We start from the raw sequence: 24,383 nt of genomic DNA on the forward strand, positions 1-24,383 counted from the left end.
AATTCTTCCACCTTGGATAACAACAACCCTAGTGATTACATTTTTTTACAGTTTCATGATGTATTTTCTTACTGTGTTGGGGGCAGGAGCAAGAGAGAAATTTGTTAGGACAAAATGGATGAAAACAACTATATAGATGGCTATATGCAGTAAAAATAAGTAAAATAATTCATAATTATCCTCAGCAATAAATCATTTTAAGATGAGTAAAGATTTTAGAAACATAAATTGAATTTCATATTACAATTATGAAATAGTGATAATTTCTAATGCATTTACTTGTATGAACAAAGTACTGTGTGTTACTACTAGTTGTCTCTTTGCCACTGTCAAATGTAAAAGTAGGTGTGTGCCAAGTAAATCTGACAACACTTTGCAGAAAGGAAGAAATCTATCTTCTTGTGCTTGATTGATTTGTCAGTGTTGCCAGAAAAAATAGTTTTAGATCAGATATGGTTCATGGTACGTTTAAGGATAACAGAGATTTTCATTCTTTTTTAAGCTTAAGAATCTTTAGTTTGAAAAGTGGGTTTTAGAATTTGTTTTATTTTTAATTTAAGTATCTCGTTTATATATAATCTGGATTGTTAATGAAGCCTGAGATTTATGCTGTTTAAAAATAACTGTTACCTTAAGCAAAATGGATTCAAAATTCTATTTACTTTATAAAGTTTCTTGTATTTTTTTTTTCAGAGCACATTTAAATTTAAATCTGAGAGTGACATTCATCTGGCTGAGCACCATAAACAAGTGCTCTATGATGGGAAACTTGCAAGTAGCATTGCATTTACTTATAATGCAAAGGCTACTGATGCCCAGCTATGCCTTGAATCCTCACCAAAGGAAAATCCTTCAATTTTTGTACACTCCCCACATGCTCTTATGCTTCAGGTTTGTGTATTTTATTTTACTTTCAATCATTGTAATTTTTAGTTGACCAAATGAGAATACAAAAGCTATAATTTAACCGATTGTTGTTTCTGATTATTAATGTTATTAGCAAATGCAAATTTTACAGCTACTAGGTACACATTAAAACTTTTCCTTTCATTTAGATTATTGTTTTTGTCCTTTAAATCATGTATTTGCCTTTTTTTTTTTTTTCTATGTTCTATGCATCTCCATATCAATGCTACTATGGCTGTTTTTCCCAGCGTAATGCTAGTTTTCTGGAGAGGAAAAACATAACAAAAGTACTTGCATCCTTTGAATTTTCTCTGTTGAATACTTCATGTATATACTAAATTCATGTTCTGTGATAACTGTTAGCTCATCATCATTTGGATGACAATATAATTTCTGTGCTATTGTATGAGGATACTGTAATTTTATATTTCAGTTCTTAATAACACCTATCATGTGAACTGTCCTTTGCTATTTTTTTCATTAAGAAATATATACTTCAGACCATAAGCCAGAATTTGGCATGATACTAAAGTTTTTCTATTTGTTTGCCTTTAAGTATAATAAGTATAGCTAAAACATGAGTAATGAAATTAAGTTAAAAACATGTCTCGTTTAGTTTGTACTCCATTCAATGGTAAAGTGTTCCCAAGTTATATTTGTAACTATCCGTTAAAACTGAGATTAGTGGATTTTTTTTTCCTTCTATTTATTTATTTTTTTTTTTATTAATTTAGGATGTGAAAGCTATCGTAACCCACTCCATTCACAGTGCAATTCATTCCATTGGAGGAATTCAAGTTCTTTTTCCTCTCTTTGCCCAACTAGACAATCGACAGCTGCATGACAGTCAGGTGGAAACAACAGTTTGGTAAGCTTCTTTCAAGCAAGATAAATACTGAATTCAGCTAAGAATATTTCAGTTTCTGCTGTGGGAATAGTTTTTGTTTGTTTTTCTTTTTGTAAATTACGTGATGTATTTTACTTTTGTTTCTTTAAAAATATGTATTATTTTTGAAAAAGTAATTTACTGTACAGTTGTGCAAATTGTAATAACCTGAGGAAATTCCAGGCAAAATTGGACATAAGTGATTGGATTAAATAGTGAATTTAAATCACATTAGATTTTTTAAGGATAGTTTTTGATAATTTTGCAACTCCTGAAATAAATCAATGTGCTTTTGCTTGACAATGCAATGTTGTTTACTTCTCAAAGTCTGTGACATTTAAATCCATACTTAATCACATTCCAAGCAAGGGAAAGATTCCACCATATTAACATGTTGTCAGAAAGTCACACATCTATGCTCAGCTATGTTTTGGCTATATTACAATTGCAACAGTAACTGGAGGAGACTTTAAAGACACTTTTAAACAGAAGCATATTAAACCTCTGTTCTGTTGACTCAGACCTAACCCTCAGTTACTGAGCACACATGGAAGTTGGGTAAATGCTTCAGTGCATAACATGCAATGTACTGCTTAGAGATCTGTCTGTACCCTTGCTGACTTGTGTAAAGCTAGCTCAGAAGTAGTTATTTTTGTAAGAATCTTGCTTACCATTTAAGATCTCATGCTGTATCTCATGCTGACAGTGAACTTATTCTAATGCAACACAAAATGTCTAGAATTGTTAGAGCAAAGTGTGTGGCCTAATTCTCTGGAGGTAGGATAGGGGTTGGAAGGGACCTTAAAGGTCACCTAATTCCACCATTCCACCTCTGCCATGGTCAGAGACATCTCCCAGCAGACCACGTTGCTCAAAGCCCCATCCAACCTGTCCTTGAACACCTCCAGGGATGGGGCATCCACAGCTTTTCTGGGCAACCTCTTCCAGGGCCTCACCACCCTCTGAGTAAATAATTACTTCCTAATGACTGATCTAAAACTACCCTCTTTTAGTTTAAAGACTAAAATATCCCCTTGTCATATCACCACAGTACTTGATAAAGAGTCCCTCTCCAGCCTTCTTGTAGGCCCCCTGGAAGACCACTGAAAAGTTTCCTTGGAGCTTTCTCTTCTTGGGGTTGTTTGGCAGAACAACCCCAACTCTCTTAGCCTGTCTTCGTAGGAGAGGTGCTCCAGACCTCTGAACATACTCATGGACCTCTTCTGGACTTGCTTTAATATGACTATGCCCTTCTTATGCTGGGGGCCCCAGACCTGAACACAGTACTCCAACTGGGGCCTCACAGGGGCAGAATAGAGGGGGATGGTTACCTCCATTAAGCTACTGGCCATGCTTTGACTTTCTGGCCTGCAAGTGTAGATTGCCAGCTCATGTTGAGCTTCTCATCAACCAACATCCCCAAAACCTTCTTCTCAGGGATGTTCTCAATCCATTCTCCTCCCAGCCTCTATTTGTGCTCAGGGTTGCCCCAACCCAGCTGCAGCACCTTGCACTTGGCCTTGCTGAACTTCATGATCTTTTCACATGCCAACCTCTCAAGCCTGTACAGGTCACTCTGAATAGCATCTCTTCCTGTCCAGCTTATCAATCACACCACACAGCTTGGCGTCTTCAGCAAACTTGCTGAGGGTGCACTTGATCCCACTGTCCCTGCCACCAACAATGATGTTAAACAACACCTGTCCCAGCACTGACCCCTAAGGAATACCACTCATCCCTGATCTCCACCTGGACATCCAGCCAGTGACTGCAATGCTTTGAGTGCGACCACCCAGCCAATTCCTGACCCACCGCATGGTCCGTCTATCAAATCTATGTCTCTCCAATTTAGAGACAAGGATATCACGAGGGACAGTGTCAAATGCTTTGCACAAGTCCATGTAGATGATGTCAGTTGCTCTTTCCCTATCCACCAATGCTGTATCCCCATTGTAGAAGACCACCAGATTTGTCAGGCATGATTTGCTTTATAATGAAGCCATGTGGGCTGTCACCAATCACATCCTTATTTTCCATGTGTCTCAGCATAGTTTCCAGGAGGATCTTCTCTGAGATCTTCTTGGGCACACAGGTGAGACTGACTGGCCTGTAGTTCCCCAGGTCTTCCTTTTTTCCCTTTTTAAAAATGGAGGTTATGTTTCCCCTCTTCCAATCAGTGGGAACTTCAATGAACTGCCACAGCTTCTCAAATACGATGGATCGTGGTTTAGTGACTACATCCGCCAATTCCCTCAGGACCCATGGGTGCATCTCATCAAGTCCCACAGACTTGTGTAGCTTCAGGTTCCTCAGATGGTCTCAAACCTGATCTTCTCCTACAGTGGGCAGTTCTTCATTCTTCATGACATTGCCTTCTGGGACTAGGGCTTCTGGGACTAGGGCTACTAGAGCTCTTGCTGGTGAAGACTGAGGTAAAAAATGTAATTGAGTACCTCAGCCTTCTCCATATCCTGAGTAACCAGGTCTCCTAATTCCTTCCAGAGATGGCTTTTTTTTTTTTTTTTTTTTTTTTTAATGTACCTTTTAGAAACCTTTCTTGTTGCCTTTGGCATCCCTGGCCAGCTTGATTTCTAATAGGGCTTTAGCTTTCCTAATCTGATCACCAGCTGCTCAGATGATCTTTCTGTATTCTTCCCAGGCTATCTAGCCTTGCTTCCACTTTCTGTAGGCTTCCTTTTTCTGCTTGAGCTTGACCAGGAGCTTCTTTCTTCTCCATGCAGGCCTTCTGGTGTTTTTGCCTGAATTCCTCTTTGTTGGGAGGCATCAATCCTGAGCTTGGAGGAAGTGACCCTTGAATATTAACCAGCTTTCTTGGGCTCCTCTTCCCACCAGGGCTTTGTCTCATGGTACTCTACCAAGCAGACCCTTGAAGAGGCCAAAGTCTCTTCTCCCAAAATCCAGGATAGCGAGCTTGCTGTGCTCCCTCCTCATTGCCATCAAGATCCTAAACTGCACTATTTCCTGGTCACGGCAGCCAAGGCTGCCATTGAGTTTTACAATCTCCACCAGCCTGTCCTCGTCAGAGAGAATGAGGTCCAGCACAGTACTTCTCCTCATTGTCTTCTCTTTCACTTGGAGAACGAAGTTATCATCAATGCATTCCAGGAACCTCCTCAATTGTCTATGCTGTCCATCCAACAGACATGCTTAAGAACTGTTACCATATTTCTCTGTACAGGTTTTAGGGACAATATAAACTGACTCCTGTATTTAAATAAATAACGAAAATAAGTACATAATTCAAAGTATGTGGCTTATTTTCCTGCTCAGAATGCATTCTGCTGTTAGTTATTCTGGATATTTCCTATTGCATTAGATAGTTCAATAATAAATTATTAAACTGAAAAATAATAATAAATAATACTATAATGACCTATGACTTTGAAAAATTTATCTGGAAGCGATACATTGGTATCATTACTACTGGAAGATCACTTGTCTCAGTCTAATTTAAGAAATTAATTTGTTGAAGTTTTGTCAAATTTGTTTTTCCACTTGGTAACTCAAATATTTCTAGTTAAGATGGCTAGATGGCTGCTGGGTTTTATTTATTTATGTATATGTTTTTTCATATATATATACGGTGTAAAAAGTAAACATATTTCATGAGAATATTTTAGTACAATGGTGACACTAATGCAACAGTCTTAAAATTAAGTAGTTCTACTTCCCTGCATTCCCTGCAGCACAGTAATGAAAATAATTTCATTCATTGAAAAAAAAAAAAAAAAGACAGAAAAGCTGGTGGTGTAGGATATTGATTTTTTACTAATCTGTTTTCCATTATATACTTTTCATTGAAGTGATGTGAAGTAGGGGGTGGGGGTAAAGGAGGAGTTGAAAATGTGTGAAAAAAATTCCCTGTATGTTGTTTTTTGTTTTTTTTTTTTTTTTTACTGGCACAACAGTAGGCAAAATACTTTTTTTTTTCCAATTTGAGGAAAATCATGTGTGTATGTGCACATATATTTATGAATAAAATATATATTAAATTCATTAATGAGCTGAGTCTATAATAAATGATTAATCAGTAACTCAGTCTCTTTAAAAATGGAGTGTTAATTTAATGTAAATTGTAGAAATTGAGAGAAAGGCTAATTCTTCCTAAGTGTGTGGTCTTTCTAGTGAGTGAGAACATTAATAAAGTTCAATATAAAATATACAGAACTGTTTCTGGAGTTAGTTGAACTGTAAGTAGGAAAAACAGTTCTCTGAATAAATCAAAACATTTCTTCCATAATTAGTTTTTTTTTTTTTTTTTAAAGAGCTCCGTAGCTCCGTAATTCATTGTTCTACGGATTATACAAATACATAACACAACAAAATGTGATCCCAACTCAAGAAAGAGATTCAAAAGATTTTTAACCAAATGCCTGTTTGATGAGATGTTACATAAATGTTGAATTACTGCTTTTTCTGGTGTATGTACATTTTTTTCTTATATTTAATTTAACAGGATGCTGATATAGAGAAGAAATAATAGTTTAGGTGAACAAGGAAGTAGGCAAATGAAGGAATAAAGGATTTCTGTGGTAAAGGAGAGAGGTTATGGGGAAAGAAGAAAGGGACCTAAAAGGGTTATGTTTAAGATTAGTTTGTGGGGTGGATTAAGGAAAGTTCACATTGTTTCCTTTCCTTCTTTTCCATTGTTGTTTGGACTATTTGGTCATTTACATTCTTCAGGTGTATTTTCACTTCCAAAATTCAGTTGCAGAACTGGTTCTGATACTTGTTTATACCCAATGAAAAGTGTCTACAAGGCAGCACTTCTTTCTGAAAAGTAGTTGTCATTCAGCACTTCCAATATATCTATTTTTCTAAGGTACCATCAAAAGGTAGATAACCATTGTGCATCTTTGAAAAAAAAAAAAAAGTCCAGAGGATACTTGATGACATTATTGACACTATTATAAACCATTATGTTTATAAAGTCTTACTCTAGCTGTTGAAGTATTTCTTTCTTTCTGGTGGCCAAATGGAAGGACTCAAAAGCTGCCCCTTGGAAAGTTGTGCTGTCTCTGGTTTTGCCTTATTGTGTTCCTGGGAGATGAGAAGAATCAACAGCTTGATACCCTAATGTATGAGCAATCCAGACTACTTTTCTAAATCCTTCTCACCTGCTACTCTCCTTCATGTTTCAGTCCATTTAATAATGGACTACATGTCCATTATTAACATATGGAAGAAATACAGGTTTCTCTACTTTTTAATTAATTAATTTATTTATTTATTTATTTATTTTTCACAGAAGAAATTTGGTAACAGGACTGGGAAGGACTACATTGCTTTAATCTCCTTGATTCACTTACAGTTTTAATCTTTTCTAAATGAATAGATTCATTGTAAATAACATTCTACATGGACAGTGGACATTAGCAAGACAATAGCAGGACTATGTGAATACAGCAACTCCGTGGCTTGATAATATTATTTGTGAATGTTCTTTATTCCTCAATACGCATATCCCTGTATGTCTTATCTACATCTTCAGTAAGACCAAATATTGAAATATCCTACAATTCTGCTTTTGAAGCACTTTAGAGGTTCTTATGCTCTCATTCTGAAATTAGAATGATCAAAACTGAGTTCATATCTTGTGTTTTCTTATTTTTATCTTGTGTGTTTTCTTATTTTAAATGATGCACCTGCTACTTGGAAGAGTGGTCTATCAATTTGAATACCAAGCTTGCCCCTTTTCATCTTGTTTTTCAGTACTCTGGTTAGAATAGAAAAATTACCAGTCTAAGACAGTAACTTGTTTATTTAATAAAAATCAATATAGAGTGGATTTGAGGGATGTTTTCTTGATACCTTTGATTATACTACATTGGTAACATGATAGGGAGGATTTGCTTTGTTTGCTTGTGGTCTCTTGTATACAGTTTTGAATTCATTTGGGTGTGCTGAGCACTGATATAGAGACTGATTTCAACAAGGTATCAAGTGTTGATGGCTTTGGTACTGATCCAATTCCAACACAGAATGAAAAAAAAACACAAATGTTAATTCAGTTGATATTGTTGCTTTGAAATGTATCATATTGGGACCATATTTGAAAATAGAAGGATCTACAGCTGTTTACTTAAAAAGATAAGGTCAAAAGATTTCTTTTATATACTTATTATAGAAGTTATTAACTGGATTTGCTAGATCACGTAAACTATACTAGAGCAATTAAAAAGGTTTTTATTGTTTATCTTACTAAATAAATGCAGTGCCTAGGGCCACCTTAACTTTCTCAAAGGTTAACACCCTCCCACCAGATATGTAGCAAAATAAATGTAGTATCTTTTCAGTCATTTTTTTAAGACATTATTTTGACTCTTTAATTTAGATAGACTAAATTATAGACTTATAGACTTAGTCTTAGACTTAGCATATAGACTTAGTCTTAGTAGGTGAACAATATTTCATTTCTTTTTAAATGAAAACATCAGTGAAGGGGGCAACAATAATATTTGAACTCCTGCTTATCCTTTCCTTTAAATGTTTTATGTGATTTGTTCTAATCAATCAATATCTTTAACTTCTTTAACTTTTTTTTTTTTTTTAATTCCAATGACAATTTTTTAGGTTCCTGTCTTCAGTTAGTAGTGTTGCTGCATATGCTTTTTGTTAGAGTAACTTAGAGAACTATCCTGTCTCTTGGGTAGCAAATATGCACAATTTCCTACTTGTTTACATAGCTGGGATGTAGCACAGCTTGGCAGGAAATATGATATGATATGTTATTTTTTTCTTATTCTAATATGGAAAATCTGTGAATTTCCAATAATTCTTAGTTAATCATGTCATTAGTTTAAGTGAATTTATCTTTAAAATCATAACAGAAGATAGGAATGCCAGGTACTATCTAGCCTATCTGCCTAACCTGTCCTCTCCTTCAAGTATGTTTCAAGGATTTTCTTGTTTGCCCCAGCTGGGCTGAGTGCCTGTGAAAGTCATCCTTTTTATGACCCATGTCTCCAATGGAGTATCAGGGTCCCAGTTCATTGTTGCTTCCAATATAGAATTTGGAGTTTGCAGAGTTTGGTTCTGATAACCCACTTCTTATATGTTTCAAAGGGAACAAGGCTAAATATTGCAACTGAAATTTCAGATCTGTTGTATCTAGCTGTGATCAAACGAAATCAGTTATACTCTTCCCAAAAAGTCATGGAAGGAAATGTTACTTCCCAAATCAGACTGCTGGAATTTAATTTATTTCATTCATTAAGAAAGCAAATAAACTAACAGACAAAAAAACAGTGATTGTACCATGTGTCAAAAATGCTCTACAAACTCCCAAACTGTGGTACCTCCACATATTCAGAAGATCCAGAAGCTATTGAGGATGGCTGATTTATGACTGGAGTCTGTATCCCAAAATTTTATGTCCATAAATGAAGTTGTGTAATGACTATCCTCTTCGGTTCTCCCAAATCTCACCTATTCATGCGACTCATGTTTCATGGTGTCACTTTGGGTGAAATATATTAACAGTTTTCTCTTATTGTCTTCATCATTTGATATGAGAAAAAGAAGAGGAACAGAGAAGAGAAAGTGGTTTCCCCTTTCACTCCAATAACCTTACAGAAAGCAAATAGGTAGTTAAACTGGTATCTAAGGAAACCCTTTAGAAGTTTAGCTGTGAGTGAGCTGTGAGCTCACTGGATCTATTCTCCATCCCCACCAACTGTCAGCACTCTTCTGTCAACTGTCAGAACTCTTCTGTTCTGAGTTCATATTACCTCCAATCTCTTTAGGATAACTCTTCCTGTTTTTTCATCACTATGGCTTTAGTGATCACTATGGCTTTAGTAGCAGTGACTGAATAAAAAGGAATGAAAGAATATGTAATTTGGTCAGTAATCTCACAGAGCAATTAGTTGCATTAAAACATGCACAACAGCAATGAATATACCATGACACAATTTTTCACCTTTTATATTAAAAGTGGAGTCAAAAAAGTTTCTGAAATCCGTGCCTTCCCCTTGTGGTTTGCATTTTCTTCCTGAAGGAAAAAATGTAAGGAAGTGGAGATCATCTTGTGTTTTCTGTGCATCAAAATATATTACTAGTATATTGTTAAAAACTAATACTGCTTCTCCCTGAGGATTTCTGAGTTCATAGTATGGAACATTCCTCGTCTAGTAAATATTCTGATGAAGTAACGTATCACTTAATGAATCAGCCAAACTTGCTTAACTTTTTTCTGAAAAACTTTTTTCTCTGGAAAAAAATTAACATTCAGATGGCATGGGATGCCAGTGGATGAAAAGCTTTTTAAGTAATAATAATTTTCTCTCTAATATAGCCAAGTACTGAGTTTTGTATGTTCATGTCAGTTGAAATTACAGAGCAAGTGCCTTATGATTTTTGTGTGTCTGCAAAAATAGTAATAATAATAAAAAAAAAGGTGTATGACTTTCCTTAATACCAAACACTCTGTTTATGCAAAGATTAGTTTTCAAGAGTTATCACATAACAGCCTATGATGGAGTTAATCATATAATCTCTTTATCTTATTTTGTAGAAGCTGGAAATAAGATGGAATTAGTTTATGAAGGATCCTTCCGAAAGATAATCAGACAACAAATTCCTGCACCCTTCTTTTACATAGCATCTTCAAGTTAAATCATCTATTATTTATTAAGATACTTAGATATTTATAGCCACACGCTTACTTAAATCTGCTTTTTGTAATGCAAAATCCAAATAATTTTATAGCACACACTCTAAGTTGATATTTAAAAAATAGGTAAAATTTTCAGAGAAAATTTTCATAGAAAAGTAGACAAGAGAAACTGGTCTCTTCAATGTCTTACTGAAGGGGAAAAAGAAAAAAAGAAAAAAAAAAAAAGAAAAAAAAAGCATATTTCACTTCACTTATTCTCCAAGAGTATTTGCCACCTGACTTATTATGAATATATGCAATGGCTGATGTTCCCAATAGGATGCTTTGTTCATTAAAAACGAAAAAACAAAAACAACAACAAAAAAAAAAAAATGAAAATTTATTTCATAAGAATTGTTTAGCTAAATTGTTCAATAACTAAATTGCTCAATAGCTCCATGAAAAAGTAATAATTTTCTCTTTCTGGGAATCACCAGCCAATTTAGAAGTTGACAAAGAAGATTCTTTGTCTATTGTCATAGTAAAGACTTCATAAACCATGTGACTTGTAATCTGCACAAGCTCTTTAAAATTCCCAAGGACATAAATGGAGAGTGAAAACAAAATATATATTTATGTTTTTAATTATTCGTATTTTTAATGAAGAAGGAAGGAAGAATACTCTATTTACCTCAAAATTCTGGAATTTGAGGACTGTTACCTACAGAATCAATTATTTTTGTGAATTACCATAATATATTTTGCTATTTAAGGAGCAATACTGTATGGCTGTTGACTGCAGATTGTAGTGTTGACACATTTCAATGTCAACTTCATGGTGAATTATTGAAACATAATAGTTATTTTTATTATATATATAGTTTAGAGTGAATTAAAGAAGCTAGGTGGTATTTGTAACCTCACAGTGTGTGTCATAAGAATGACTAAGAATGAACATAAGAATGATCTGTAAGGCAGGGTATTGACAAATATCATGAATGTGTATAAACATGAAAGCAATCTTAAGAACATCTTCCAGTCAGACAGTGCATGCTCTGCACACCAATTTTGTCCTTCTGTGGTTTGTTCTTTTTTGATTATTTTATTTTCTCTTTTGTCTTCACAAGAAGAGGGGAAACATACTATACTATAATAATGTAATTAATCTTCTCTTTCTTTTTCTTTTTTTTTATGTAACATTATCCCAGTGATTTACTGTCTGTACAACACACTAATTACGGAATAAGCGGTGTCATAATCATTGGAAATACTGTAGTTTTATTTTGGTTTGAAACTTTTTTTTTTACTTTGTAATGGAAAACTGGAAAAAAATATCCTGAATTTTCCTATAGTAGAAGAAATCACAATTCTGCCTCATTTAGTTGGTGTGTGTACATACTTTCATTGTGTGTCTATATATTAGCTGCACTGCAGACGAACTGATGTCTTCTAGGCAGGGCATGGAATAGAGGAGATGTAGGAATGGGCTGAAGTATCCTTTATATTTGCCTTTGTATCTAGGGGAGTTGAAAATAGGCAAGAATGGAGAGAAATTTTGTATGGCAATGCACAGAATTTTGCAAGTTTAATGTGAGCCCTGCACCAATCCGATGCATTTTAGTTACTGGTAAGTTTGTTAAATTCTGTTTGAAAAATTTTTCATCTTAGAAGACAGTCTTCTAACCAATACTATTTCCCCTGTGTCAACAGTAACTTTTTAAAAGGCATAATTTTGACAACTTGGTTCTGCTGATAAAGATTTTTATATTTAAAATCTTAATTTATTTTCAGTTTCCAAGATGATGATATAAATTGACTATCCTTAGAAATATGTTAAAACTTCTGGATACAATCCTCTAAATTAGGCAGGTAGACTAAATTGTTAGAATGCAATGTTGAGGAGAAAACATTCATTATGTGATTAAGCATTTATTGCTACATATATATATATAAAATACGTATACTTATGTGTTTGGATGAGGTCAGTCTGAGTATGTAGAGAAGGAGAAGTTCTGAAGACATCGGGGAAAGCATTGAGAATTAACTGTTGGGTCTTTGCAGGCAGATTGAACGCTCTCTAGTATAAAGTATAGATAACATAACATAAAAAATATTGTTTCATTCAGCAGCCTTTATTTAGTACAGTTTAACTCCCTCTTTCCTCCTCCAAAAAAAAAGAAGTTTCACCCAAAACAAGTATAAGCAATATTTCTGGGGAAAAAAAAAAATAAATCAGACTAAGCATGTAATCTGTTTTCTGCCTGTCTCTTTGATCATATTCTTCAGGTAGTACTAGCTTTGGTACTGTGTGTGCAATTGTAATTTAAAAGCCCTTCCATTTTGATCTTACTATACACTTGAAGGTGTAAAAATGCATTCACATGTGCTATCCCAAGATTTGAGTTAGTATATACTACAATTCTATTATTTGTGATGGTGATCTTGGATAATGTGGAATGATGAAGAATATAGGTAGAGTTACTGCTTGTAGTGCGGGCTTGTGGTGTCTTTGCATGTCGGGTTTCTCATAGGTGTTCAAAGCAATTTTGGCCTTAGAAAAAGGCGTAGCACATTCACAAAGTTATTGTCTGAATTAATACATTTCCCTGAAAGTAGAAACATTGGCATCACTTTGCAGTGACAGCTACGTTAGCTCTGTACAGAGCTAATGTGGACAGGCAGGATTAATCAGTTCAGTCATATCCCACATAAAAATGGCTAAAATCTTCAAAATGATATTTAGGCTCTATCTGTATCTGAATTAAAAACTATGTTGATTGACTATTCCTTGTATAGAACCAGCTTGTGGTTTTTTGTTTCTGTGGCATGGTTAAAGCAGGCCACTGACTGTTTCACAGTCAACTGATGTATTTTTTGCATAATTAAAAAGAAGTAAAGATGGAAAACCTATTTTGTTAAGATGTCTTAGAATTTGTGTTGTCCTATCAGATTTTATAACCATTGTGTAAAAATTGTGTTAGTATGAGATAAGTATAATTCCACTCCATGAGTTTACATTTAAGTTGATAGGAGTGACAAATAAATTGCAATACAGGCTTCTGGAACATCACTCACAGAAATTACATTCCAAACATAAGTCTAGTCGTGTTCACATGCTATAAAAATCTTTAAAATCCTTTTTAAGAATAATTTTTGATTTTCAATATAAATTTAATATTATTTGTTATTGTAATTTTGGTCTTAATCCCACAAACGTATGTTGTTTCTTAATTTTATGCATTTTTGTCCTTCTAAGTCTAAAAGTTACTCATAAAATAGGATAGTATGGAATTTTATTGGATCTTGGAGTTTTCTTTGATCTGTTCAACTTCTAAATTTTCTAAGTATAAATCTTCAAGGCTTTACATGAGCTACTTATGTCTTGTCATGTAGTAAAAGTGATGAATGTCTCATTTTAAATGACAAATACAATAGGAATTTTCTGTCATGGTAAGAAAAAATTGATGTATATAACCTGTTTTGAAACTGATGTGACAGTTTGACAGACTGTTTTGATAAATGCTTTTGAGTGTTGTAAATGGATGTTATCTGTGTTCTCTTACTGCTGACACTTTGTGGAGAATTCTATATGTGTTTTTAGACCGATTATTGTGACCAGTCAGCAATGAAACAAGACAAGGCATTGTTTCATGTTCACAGTATGTAGTTGGCCTACACTGTGTACTTTTCACGTGCCAGCCTTTCTCACCAAATAGAATACATCTTGTTCTCCTCAGCACATTAATTGTGTTTTGGTGATGACACGGATTAACCAATCTTAACATTTATTTCAATGTAAAAGATTGTATTTGGAGAGAAATAGAACTTCTTGCTAACTACATACCCTATGTAAAATTGAAATTTATAAAATGTAGGTTGGTCATTTTCTTTAATTCACTTTTTCATACTTGGAAATGCTGCAGTTTTCACCCTTGCCTTTGGCCAGTACCTGTGTGTGAGAACCTTCATGATTGCAGATACTTCTTTTAAGAGTTAGGAATCGTTATAAATATTTTATTCTTAGAAAAGGGAAAATTACTTTTTTTTTTTTTTTTTTTTTTTTTACATTTGTAAGTCAGCATAGTGCATTCCATCACCTATCTTTTTAAGCTATTTCAAAGTAATTTAAAATATTTTCTTTCTGTCATAACTTTTTTTTTTTTCTCCTCCGGGTTTTCAGCAACAAATGAGTATATTTTTGTTTCCCTCTCACTACACAAGAACCAATCGTGATTTCTTTCTCTGACAGTGAATTGATCTGCCATATATTCCCTCTGTTTGTTGGTTTTCATAACATAGTTTCACCAGACGATGAGTCTGTCCCCTGAAGTCTTTAATATCTCTCCAGTTTCTAAACTGAACACTTTTTTCAATTTCTCCCCCCTGCCTCCAACCTTCTCATCTGGTGCTTTCTTAACACCTCATGGATATTGAGCACATCAGAGCACATCTGGGAAACTGGGATGGGCTGCTGGGTGACTTCCTTGCTGCTCTGAGTCTTTTTGTGCATTCCTACAAGAATGAAAAGTGATTCTCAGCCTTTATTTGGTGAGGCCTAGATACAATTTTAATGTTTGGTCCTGAGAAAGTATGATGGAAGCTCTTCACCTTGCTGTTACACTGTGGTTTGTGCTGGGCATCGCTGCCCACATGCATGTTCAGCCATTTGAGTCCTCATTTCCATGGTAGTAGTGTCTATAGGAACTGAAAGTGTGGAATGATGATTTATACCTAGGGGTTGCATATTTTGCTATTTAGCATAGTCTGGATGGTCTGATGGCTGGACACAGCCTTTGGCCTGCATCATTCTAGAATCATAAGCTGGATCCCAGTCTTCATCTCCTGCCTCTGCCAACTGCAAGACCTTTGGTTAGAACTGCAAGTTGCAGGACTAGATACTTAAAAACTTGGGATAATTCCGATCAAATCAGGAAAGCTAAAACAAATATTTTTCCACTTCTATAATAATAACTCCCACTCCTACCATTGTAATATGTGAACAACCATGGGAGAAATTTGTGAACAAGAAATGTAAGATTTAGATTCTTTCAAGGAATTGTTCACCACTTTAAGCCTGTTTCTGTTCATTTAATAGCTGGTTAATATTGGGAATGCAACAGACTGATTCTTCTGTATTTGTAACATGAAAAATGCTTGTTCTTTACATGCAGCGCTACCCTATTGGCTTTCTTGGTTGAGCTTCTTAAGAGTTCAGTAGCCATGCAAGAACAAATGCTTGGTGGAAAAGGATTTCTAGTCATTGGCTACCTCCTCGAAAAGGTATATGTTTTTGATTGTTTTGTTCTTTGTTCTTAGTATTCTACTGCCATTCTTGTATTTCATCATTTAGATGAAATCTAAAGGCTGGTAGAATAAAACATATCTGTGGTTTTAGACATTTTTATTTGTAATTCTTCTAAGTTGTCTACAGGAGTTGTTTGGTTTTTTTTTGTTTGTGTGTGTGTTTTGTTTTGTTTTGTTTTGTTTTTAATCTTATTTGTCTCTTATCTTCCAATATTGAAAGAAGCAATTTTTTGGATCCTGTTTACCTAATTTATGCTTTTACTTTAGAGCTGTTTGTGAATCACTTTAAATGTATTTTCTTTTGTGTTTCTACACTCTCTGTCCCCTAAACTCTCTTTTAGGCAACCTGTATCGTTCCCAGTTTGTACAAGCATATCACAGACATGCAATAATTTAGGTTTACATTTCTTTGTTGTGTGTGTTAATAAAAATTAAGTTAGTCCTCTGTGGCTTATTTCTGAAATTGTTGATGTAGTTGATCTGGGTTTTGAAGAAAAAAGCTATAAAATAATTTTCTTTATGAAAAAAACAGTTGCAAGTGGCATTTCCTTTGCTTATTTGTTTTTAGACATGTTGAGCAGTTATCACAAAGCTGAGTTTCAGTTCAGATGCTTACCTGACAGATGTTATCTGCTCCCTGGCCCCAAAACCTTATGAGATCCAGTTACTGTAATTATGCACAGCTGACAGTAGTTTGTTTTAATATTATTAAAATAGTAATACTCTTACAGTTGAATCTTATGGCTGTGACATTCTCGAGTGGCTGATATTATATGTGATCAGTATAATAACAATCATTTGAGGAGTTACCTTTATAGTTTTGTGTTCTCCAATGATTAAATTATGATAATCATGCATTTAAAAATGTATTGAATTTTAAAGAGGAGTTATAAATAATTTCTCTTATACTGATGCCTATGTTATTTGCACCTAGGAAAATACATTCTTACAGAGAAAGAGTTTACCTTCATTGAAGTATTATATGAAAGTAGATTATTCTCTTTGCATCTATGTTTTCCATACTAAATAAGTGTGATTTAAACTGTTGAAGGATTATTGTAAGATTTTCATTTTTGTTTTATTTTGCTGTGGTAGGTTTTCTTGTGATATATAGTCAGAATGAATTTACAAAGCTCTTAGCTCCAGTTCTGTATGTTATGTGCAGGCAGGCCAGTGAGTCCACATGGAGTCCTTTGCTCTTGAATAGAGCACTGTGGTTCACACACACTGAATACATTGTACATTTATATGTACAAATAAATGTACATTGTACATTTGTTTTTTGTTTGTTTGCTTGTTTTTTAATGCTATATTTGCCTTGGTTGAAGTTTTTTAAAAAGATGTATTTTATTTTTTTCATTATATGCTTCTGTTCAGTTGGCACACGTCAGGAAAAAAAACCTTTTGTTTCCCAGTCAGGCTCTATTTTATTATTTGTAAATTATCTGTTGTTCATTTTCTGACATGAACATCAAAATAACCTGTTTGTTCTTATTAGCTGCAGACTGTTTATTGTGATTTGTGATGTACAAGCCAAAGGAAACTCAATATCCAGACTGAACTTGTATTACTGACAAATGGACTTCGCATCTAAAAATAACAAATCTGCATGTTCCCAGACTGTATTTATAGCATTAAATGTAATTGGAACATTTTGTAGGGAAGGCAAATGGGAGGATTTTTAGTGATTTTTTTCCTATTGGTTCCTTTTGTTTACTTGGTATATAAAGAAGTTTGTCAAAGACCACATGCCATGTTGCTACTTAGGAGCAGGTCTTAGCAGTGGTTTCATAACATATGCTATGAAGTTGAACAGCTCTCTTAAAATCTGAGGAAACTTTGAACCCAAATCCTTAATTACTTATGTTTAACAAAGCAAGTTTCGCAGTAATATGTATTTACATGTTGATAAACCAGATTTCAGTAAGACACACAAACTAACTAAAGAAGAGCTAAGGACTTCAGATGGAAGTTCTCAAGGCACTGTGTAGCATGATGTAGCATGCTGACTGGCTTGTATTAAAACAACCAAAAAAGGAAAAAATAAAAAGGATTTACACTGAGTTGATTAATATTTTGAACTCATAAAATGTAGTCCTTAGAATGATCATAAATATTATTATGAAATATAAGTTGTTGGTATCTTTTTGTATATTCCTTTCATATCCAATGAAATAAAAACATATGAGGTTGCATATATTTAGTAAAGATGAGCCTGGTGAAAATATCGTTTAATATTTCTGCTGTATTTTAATTAAGAAGTTAAAAAAAAATCCTTTTGTTTTTAATGATTATTTTTCCCCAGTCATCTAGAGTTCATATAACCAGAGCAGTTCTGGAACAATTTTTATCATTTGCAAAATATTTGGATGGATTGTCTCATGGAGCACCTCTGCTGAAGCAATTATGTGATCACATCCTTTTTAATCCTGCTATCTGGATACATACCCCTGCAAAGGTAATTGTACACTTGACAGATGTTATGACTCTTATAAAGTGAAGTGAAATAGTAGTGTTCTTATATGCCATGGGACTTTTATATATATATATGTATATACACATATATATATATATATTTGTAATTTATGAACATGGTAATAGCAAAAACTTTTTAGATCAAGAAGTCTATCCCCTGCTTAACTATAATCTCCAGTGAGTCTTATGCATTTGTAAAAGTAGTTAAAACCTTGCCTAAGATTCTGGCTAATTCTATCAAAATACTGTTTCTGGAAACCCAGTCCCTTCTTAAGTGGTTGCGTTGTTTTCCTAGTGATAAAGCATAAGCGTATGTATTTTTATTTGTAAGCTAAAAGTAAGCTATCTTTTATTAGACATTCACATACATTTTCCCTTTTGATTTAAATTATGTATTTGGTTTCATAAAACTATAAAAATAAATCTCATTTATCTCTGATTATAGTGAAAAAAAATATTTCCCTAAAAAATCACAGTTCAGAAATGTGGACAAAAGTGAAAACTGGCATGGTCCTAAAACCTAAAAACATATACTTTTAGTATAAAAATACAAAATATAATACAAACCAGCACAATTATTTTTGCATTAATCATAATCATAGACAATTTAGGTTGGAAGGAGTTTCTGGAGGTTATTCCAGATGAAGATCCAGTCTCTGCTGCCTGTAAAGCTTTTTTTTTTTCTTACATTTTTTTATATCCTATCCAAAGTAAGTCCTAACAACTCTTCAAATTAAAGCTGTTAATATTTAACTTGCACCTATGTAAATAATTATTTCATTTCTTAGGTGCAGCTGTCCTTGTATACCTACTTGTCAGCTGAATTCATTGGAACTGCTACAATTTATAACACTATACGCAGAGTAGGAACAGTACTGCAGTTAATGCACACACTGAAATACTACTACTGGGTGGTTAATCCTGCTGATAGCAGTGGCATTACTCCTAAAGGGTTAGGTAAGTACCATGCATAAGAAATATATTATAAACACTTCCTGTATAGCAAGGTTTATGATGTAAATTTGTCAAAGCTCCTTGGATTTATAGACAAGGAAAGTAATAAAATATAGACAAGGTAAGTAATCAACAATAATCAGTACCAGTCTTCAACAATACAATGACTGTACAAGTATTTTTAGTAAAACTCTGACAAGCAAGTTACTCACACCATTCTTTACGTTTGTGTATTCCCAACAGATTCTTACTCTGGTCTTCAGTGTTATGTGGGGCTACTTTAAAAACACAGAAAAATCACTGATTCTTCTGTACCAAAGAAGAAATGTTGTATATCTCATATACCAAACAAAGTTTTGTAGGGTTTGAATATCATAATGATTGATTTGTAGGGTTAATAGTGACATTGAAAACAGAGTGGAAACCTCTGGTTCTTACTACTGAGATTTCCAGTTCAATAATATTGTCCTTACAAAATAGAGATTGATTTAACTTTGTTTATAGTCAGGTGCTTCGTCTAGCTCAGGAAACATTAAACAGTAGCAACAACAAAATATGATAATACATGAAGGCTAAATGCTGCATGTAACAGATGTGTATTAACCAGAGCATCAAATCATTGTAATCCTATACACTCCAGCTGTAATGTCATTACATTTAGCAGACTACTTGTGTAAAGAAGGGAGGATTTGGCAGAAAGTCTCTTAAAAAATAATTGATATTAGAATGTTATTAATTATCTTTATTCTGTTACTACATTACTGTCATGCTGAAAAATTGAACAACTGAGAGATGCAGTAGTGCTGTCAAATATGCAAATATTTAAGAATCTGAATACAGATAAGTTATTGGCTAATTCTTCTATTATTGGAGCTATGTTCATAGCTCTATGTAATTATTTTGTGAATAAATAAAAATTGAAGGAACAATTCTTATATATACTCACAAGCAGTGGAATTATAACTTGTTGAGGCCCACAGGAATAGCTGTCTGAGGATGCTTAATCTAGGATAAGAATTGTTCCTACCGTTTTTATTATTAACAAAAAAAAATAAAAAAAATAGAGCTGGGACCTCATTCAAAGTTATCTCACAGTATAATGTCAGACTAACTATATTCTTCATAGAATAATTAAAAATTGCTTTAAAAATACCTAACAAAAGCACACTGCGCTTCTGTTCTCTATTCATTTGAATGAAAAATTTGTAATATCAGATTATGAAAATTAACTGCAGCTGTTCCTTAATTAGCTTGGATTTATTTATTTTTTTTGAATGATAAAAAAGTATTTTCCACTGATACTGACTCTGTATTCCCTCTGCCCAAACGGAATTAAGCCACATTCATCTTTAGTACCTACAAAGTAGGTGTTTCAATTTGAGCTAGATGTCTGCCGATAATAAACAAAGGAATATATGATGGATTCAGCTGCCTGCATTTGGCTTTCGAGCATTGTTATAGTCTCTGTGGGGCATCCTACTTCCTTTCCAGGGTCTGCTGCAGAAAGATGCATGTGTCCTGTGTTTCACTGTTAGCAATGTGTAGATATCTTAGATACCTTATGGTGTGTCAAATTGCACTGGAATGTACGTTTAGGAAACTGAATCCTGACCTGAGTCAATACAGACTCTTTGGTTTGTAAGGTGTTTGCTCTCTAGTCTCTATTGGCTATATTGACTAGCCCTCCACTGACTTCAGTGGAAGGTTAGAAGCAGGTCTTATGTGAAGCCAAGTATACTGTAGATGTCTACAAGTAGGGTTAGCTGAATCCTGCCGTAGGACTGACTCTCCAGCCTCGTGCTTGTGACGTCCTGATGAAGATTACACTGCAGTGCTGCTTAGGCACAGTTTTACCTCCAGGCAAGCTAACCAGAAATGAGCTCAGAGAGGAATTAGGAAGTTAGATGCCCAGCTGATGAGTTTATAAACACACTGTTATTTGTGACTGTTGAATGACCAGCTGCTGGGAGGTAAAGTTTCCAGATGTCAGCTACATTTACATCCAGATAGAGATCTGGAAAATTGCTCAATTAGTTTGAGATTGCAAGTTTGATTATATTGTCTACTTTTTGCTCTAATTCTTTTTTGTTTGTTTGTTTGTTTCTTTTTTATTTTAGTTAAAGAGTACCTGTAGTTCTGCATCATGATACTAGTTCCTAACAACACTTTGGAAATGTATTGCATGTTACAGACTTCCCTATGGCTAGGCTTGCTCTTTTGTGGAAATTGTGTGACATTTCTTTCTGCGGGAGATATGGCTTGCTTTTTCCTTGCCCAGATCTGCCTCTCTGCAGTGAGCTGTATCTTTTGAGTATTCATATCTGTAAGGCCACTTGTGTAGCTACAAAAAATATATAATGTATTCATCAAAATCTGAGCAGAAGGCATGGGGTACACAAGGACACAAAATTAAGAATGAAAAATGAATCAGTTACTGTGAATTAGCATACGTATGGCTCTTTTACTTCCCTATCTTTTCTCTAATTCTTATGTATTTTAAGGGTGTAGTACATTCTCTTCTCATTTGTGTCAATTCCAGACTAGGCACATTTGTTTCTGTAAGAATACAACTAGATAGCTCTCTAAAATGTAATTGGATAGTGCAGATTACTGTTTGTTTGGTGTAGTGGTACGACAACAAAAATCACAATTACTAAGGCCTGTGCAGTGTAATTGGGAAGGCATTTTATATATGGTGAGTCCATGCACCTTTTCAAAATATGTATAGATCAGAATTTCCTCCTTTGGTCAGCTAGATTTCCAGATAAACTTACCTTTCTTCGAGGCTAATTTCAACTTCTTCCTTGTTCCTCCCTGTTGCTTAGACTGCAGAAAGTCCTATGTATTTGATACAGCTGTATTGTGTAGTATTTCCTATCTAAAAATGACTTTCATTGTATTGAGTTGAACATATTGGCTTGCCAGGGAAGAAGATCAGTGACATGGCACTGTATCAGCAAATCAACAGTAAGATTTTTTTGCTATTATGTTACAGGTTGCTTCTGCTTCTAACTAGCACAAGGGTAATAATTATGATAACTTGTAATCAAATGACTGTGGAAACATATTAATTTCTGATATGATTGTTGCTAAATTTCATTTCATATTAACTTAATTTCATGTTGTTTTATTGAACACACGTTAATTACTTTCATCGATTGATAAAATTCCCTAAAACTTTTCAAAATGTTTGATTGACTGGATATTATATTACTTCATTACTTTTCTTCTCCAGACATCCATTTTTTTAACATTAAGTGAAATCTGCCAATGTGATGTGGAAATCTGGTTGATTCAGGCTCATGATCTTAGAATGCTACAAATAGAAAAAGCTGTAGATAAGCTTTTAAAAGCTGCCTTATGTTTTTTTCTTTACACTTCCATTTTCAGCAATTCATAACTTCACCAGTCCTAATAAATCAGAGAAGTTAACTGTTCCAGGATGTTGTTTTTGTGTTGATTTTATTAAATAGCATGCAGCCACTACTGCCACATATTGTCTGCAAGTTTACCATTCATTAAAAAGTAACACAGTGTGTAAAGAGAAGTTTGTAGAAGCAAGAAATTTAGGCTTATAAAATACAATGATGTGAACATTAGACTTGCTGCCTCAAAAGTGTCATTTGATATTTCAGAATGAAAGAATGAGACCTACTGAGTGGTAGTTTTACTGTGAGAAACAGAAAAATATCACAATATGAGAAAATCATAGAATTGCAGAATGGTTTGGGATGGAAAGGACCTTAAGGATCATCTAGTTCCAACCCAAGGGGTTGGAATAGTGGTCTAGTGGACACTTTCCACTAGAAAGCTTACCACTGAATCAAAGCCCCACCCACCTTGGCCTTGAATGCTTTCAGGAATTGTTCATCCACAGCTTCTCTGAGCAACCTGTTACTGTGCCTCACCACCCTCTGATTTAAAAATTTCTTCTGAATATTTAATCCAAATCTAATCTCTTTTAGTTTAAAGCCATTACCCTTTGTCATATCACATCACTCCCTGAAAAAGTGTCTCTCCCCAATTTTCCTTTAGGTTTTAAGGCCTAGAAGTCCACTATAAGGTTGTAGAATCATAGAATCATTAAGGTTGGAAAAGACCTCTAGGACCATCTGATCCAACCATCCCCCTACCACCAATATTACCCACTAAGCACCACATCCAACCTTTCCTTAAACACCCCCAGGAACGGTGACTCCACCAATTCCCTGAGCAACCTGTTCCAATGCCTGATTGCTCTTTCTGAGAAGAAATTTCCCCTAATTTCCAACCTGAACCTCCCCTGGCGCAACTTGTGGTCATTCCTTCTAGTCCTGTCACTAGTTATCTGTGAGAAGAAGCTGACCCCCAGCTCCCCACCACTTCCTTTAAGGTAGTTGTAGAGAGGAATAAGGTCTCCCCTGAGCCTTCTCTTCTCTAAGCTAAATAACTCCAACTCTCTCAGACTCTCTGCATAGGAGAGATATTCCAGCCCTCTGATCATCCTTGTGGCCCTCCTCCAGACACACTCTAACAGGTCTGTGTCTCTCTTATGTTGGGAGCCCCAGAGCTGAATGCAGTATTTCAGGTGGACACCACCTGAAATATAGCAGTATAGAGAGGGAGAATCACCTCCCTCAACCTGCTGGCAATGTTTCTTTTGAGGCAGCTCAGGATAAGATTGGCTTTTTGGGCTGCAAGCGCACATTTCTGCTCATGGAGAGTTTTTCATTCACCAGTACCCTCAAGTTCTTCTCAGGCTGCTCTCAATGTATTCTCTACCCAGCCTGTATTCATGTTTGGGATTGCCTGAACCAAGTGCAGGACCGTGAATGTAGCTTTGTTGAACTGCATGTTGTTCACATGGGTCCACCTCCTGAGCCTGTCCAGGACGGCATCCCTTCCTTCCAGCGCATCAGAATGAAATATAGTATTTCCTTATCAGAGACATCCGAAGCTTTAAGCTAACTTGGAATAAGACCTTTCAAATCTGAAAGAAACTTTAATATAAATCATGCCAATATCAGAAATTTGACCATGTTATACTGTTTTCAGATAATTTGCTATCATATTAAAAGTAAGCTTATTCATGCAGACATTTTAATAGCGTAATGCTTTCTTCTTGTATACATTTATAATTTTTTACACAGCAATATCGAAACACATTTTAATATTAGCAGTTTGATTTACTATTACCTGCAGACATTTTTCTGCTTTGAAGTTTTATTGCTTTCTCCTGTCTTAATAAAGCACAAAGTTGGG

The 24,383-nt window shown here is 34.6% G+C and overlaps 1 protein-coding gene across 7 annotated transcripts in view; it reads left to right on the forward strand.

Annotated features, from left to right (window-relative positions):
• NBEA (neurobeachin) overlaps positions 1-24,383 on the forward strand; it is a gene marked incomplete at its 5' end in the record, with an annotated part of 512,607 nt that overhangs the window by 130,854 nt on the left and 357,370 nt on the right. For all 7 annotated transcript variants that reach the window (XM_082765401.1, XM_082765407.1, XM_082765402.1 and 4 more), the window contains 5 exons: positions 694-891; positions 1,641-1,774; positions 15,581-15,689; positions 18,019-18,171; positions 18,977-19,145. In XM_082765401.1, coding sequence (XP_082621527.1) covers positions 694-891; positions 1,641-1,774; positions 15,581-15,689; positions 18,019-18,171; positions 18,977-19,145 — 763 coding nt within the window. The remainder of the gene's footprint in view (positions 1-693; positions 892-1,640; positions 1,775-15,580; positions 15,690-18,018; positions 18,172-18,976; positions 19,146-24,383) is intronic.

Source organism: Aythya marila (assembly GCF_965140915.1).
Source record: "Aythya marila genome assembly, chromosome: 1".
NCBI classification, from domain to species: Eukaryota; Metazoa; Chordata; class Aves; order Anseriformes; family Anatidae; genus Aythya; species Aythya marila.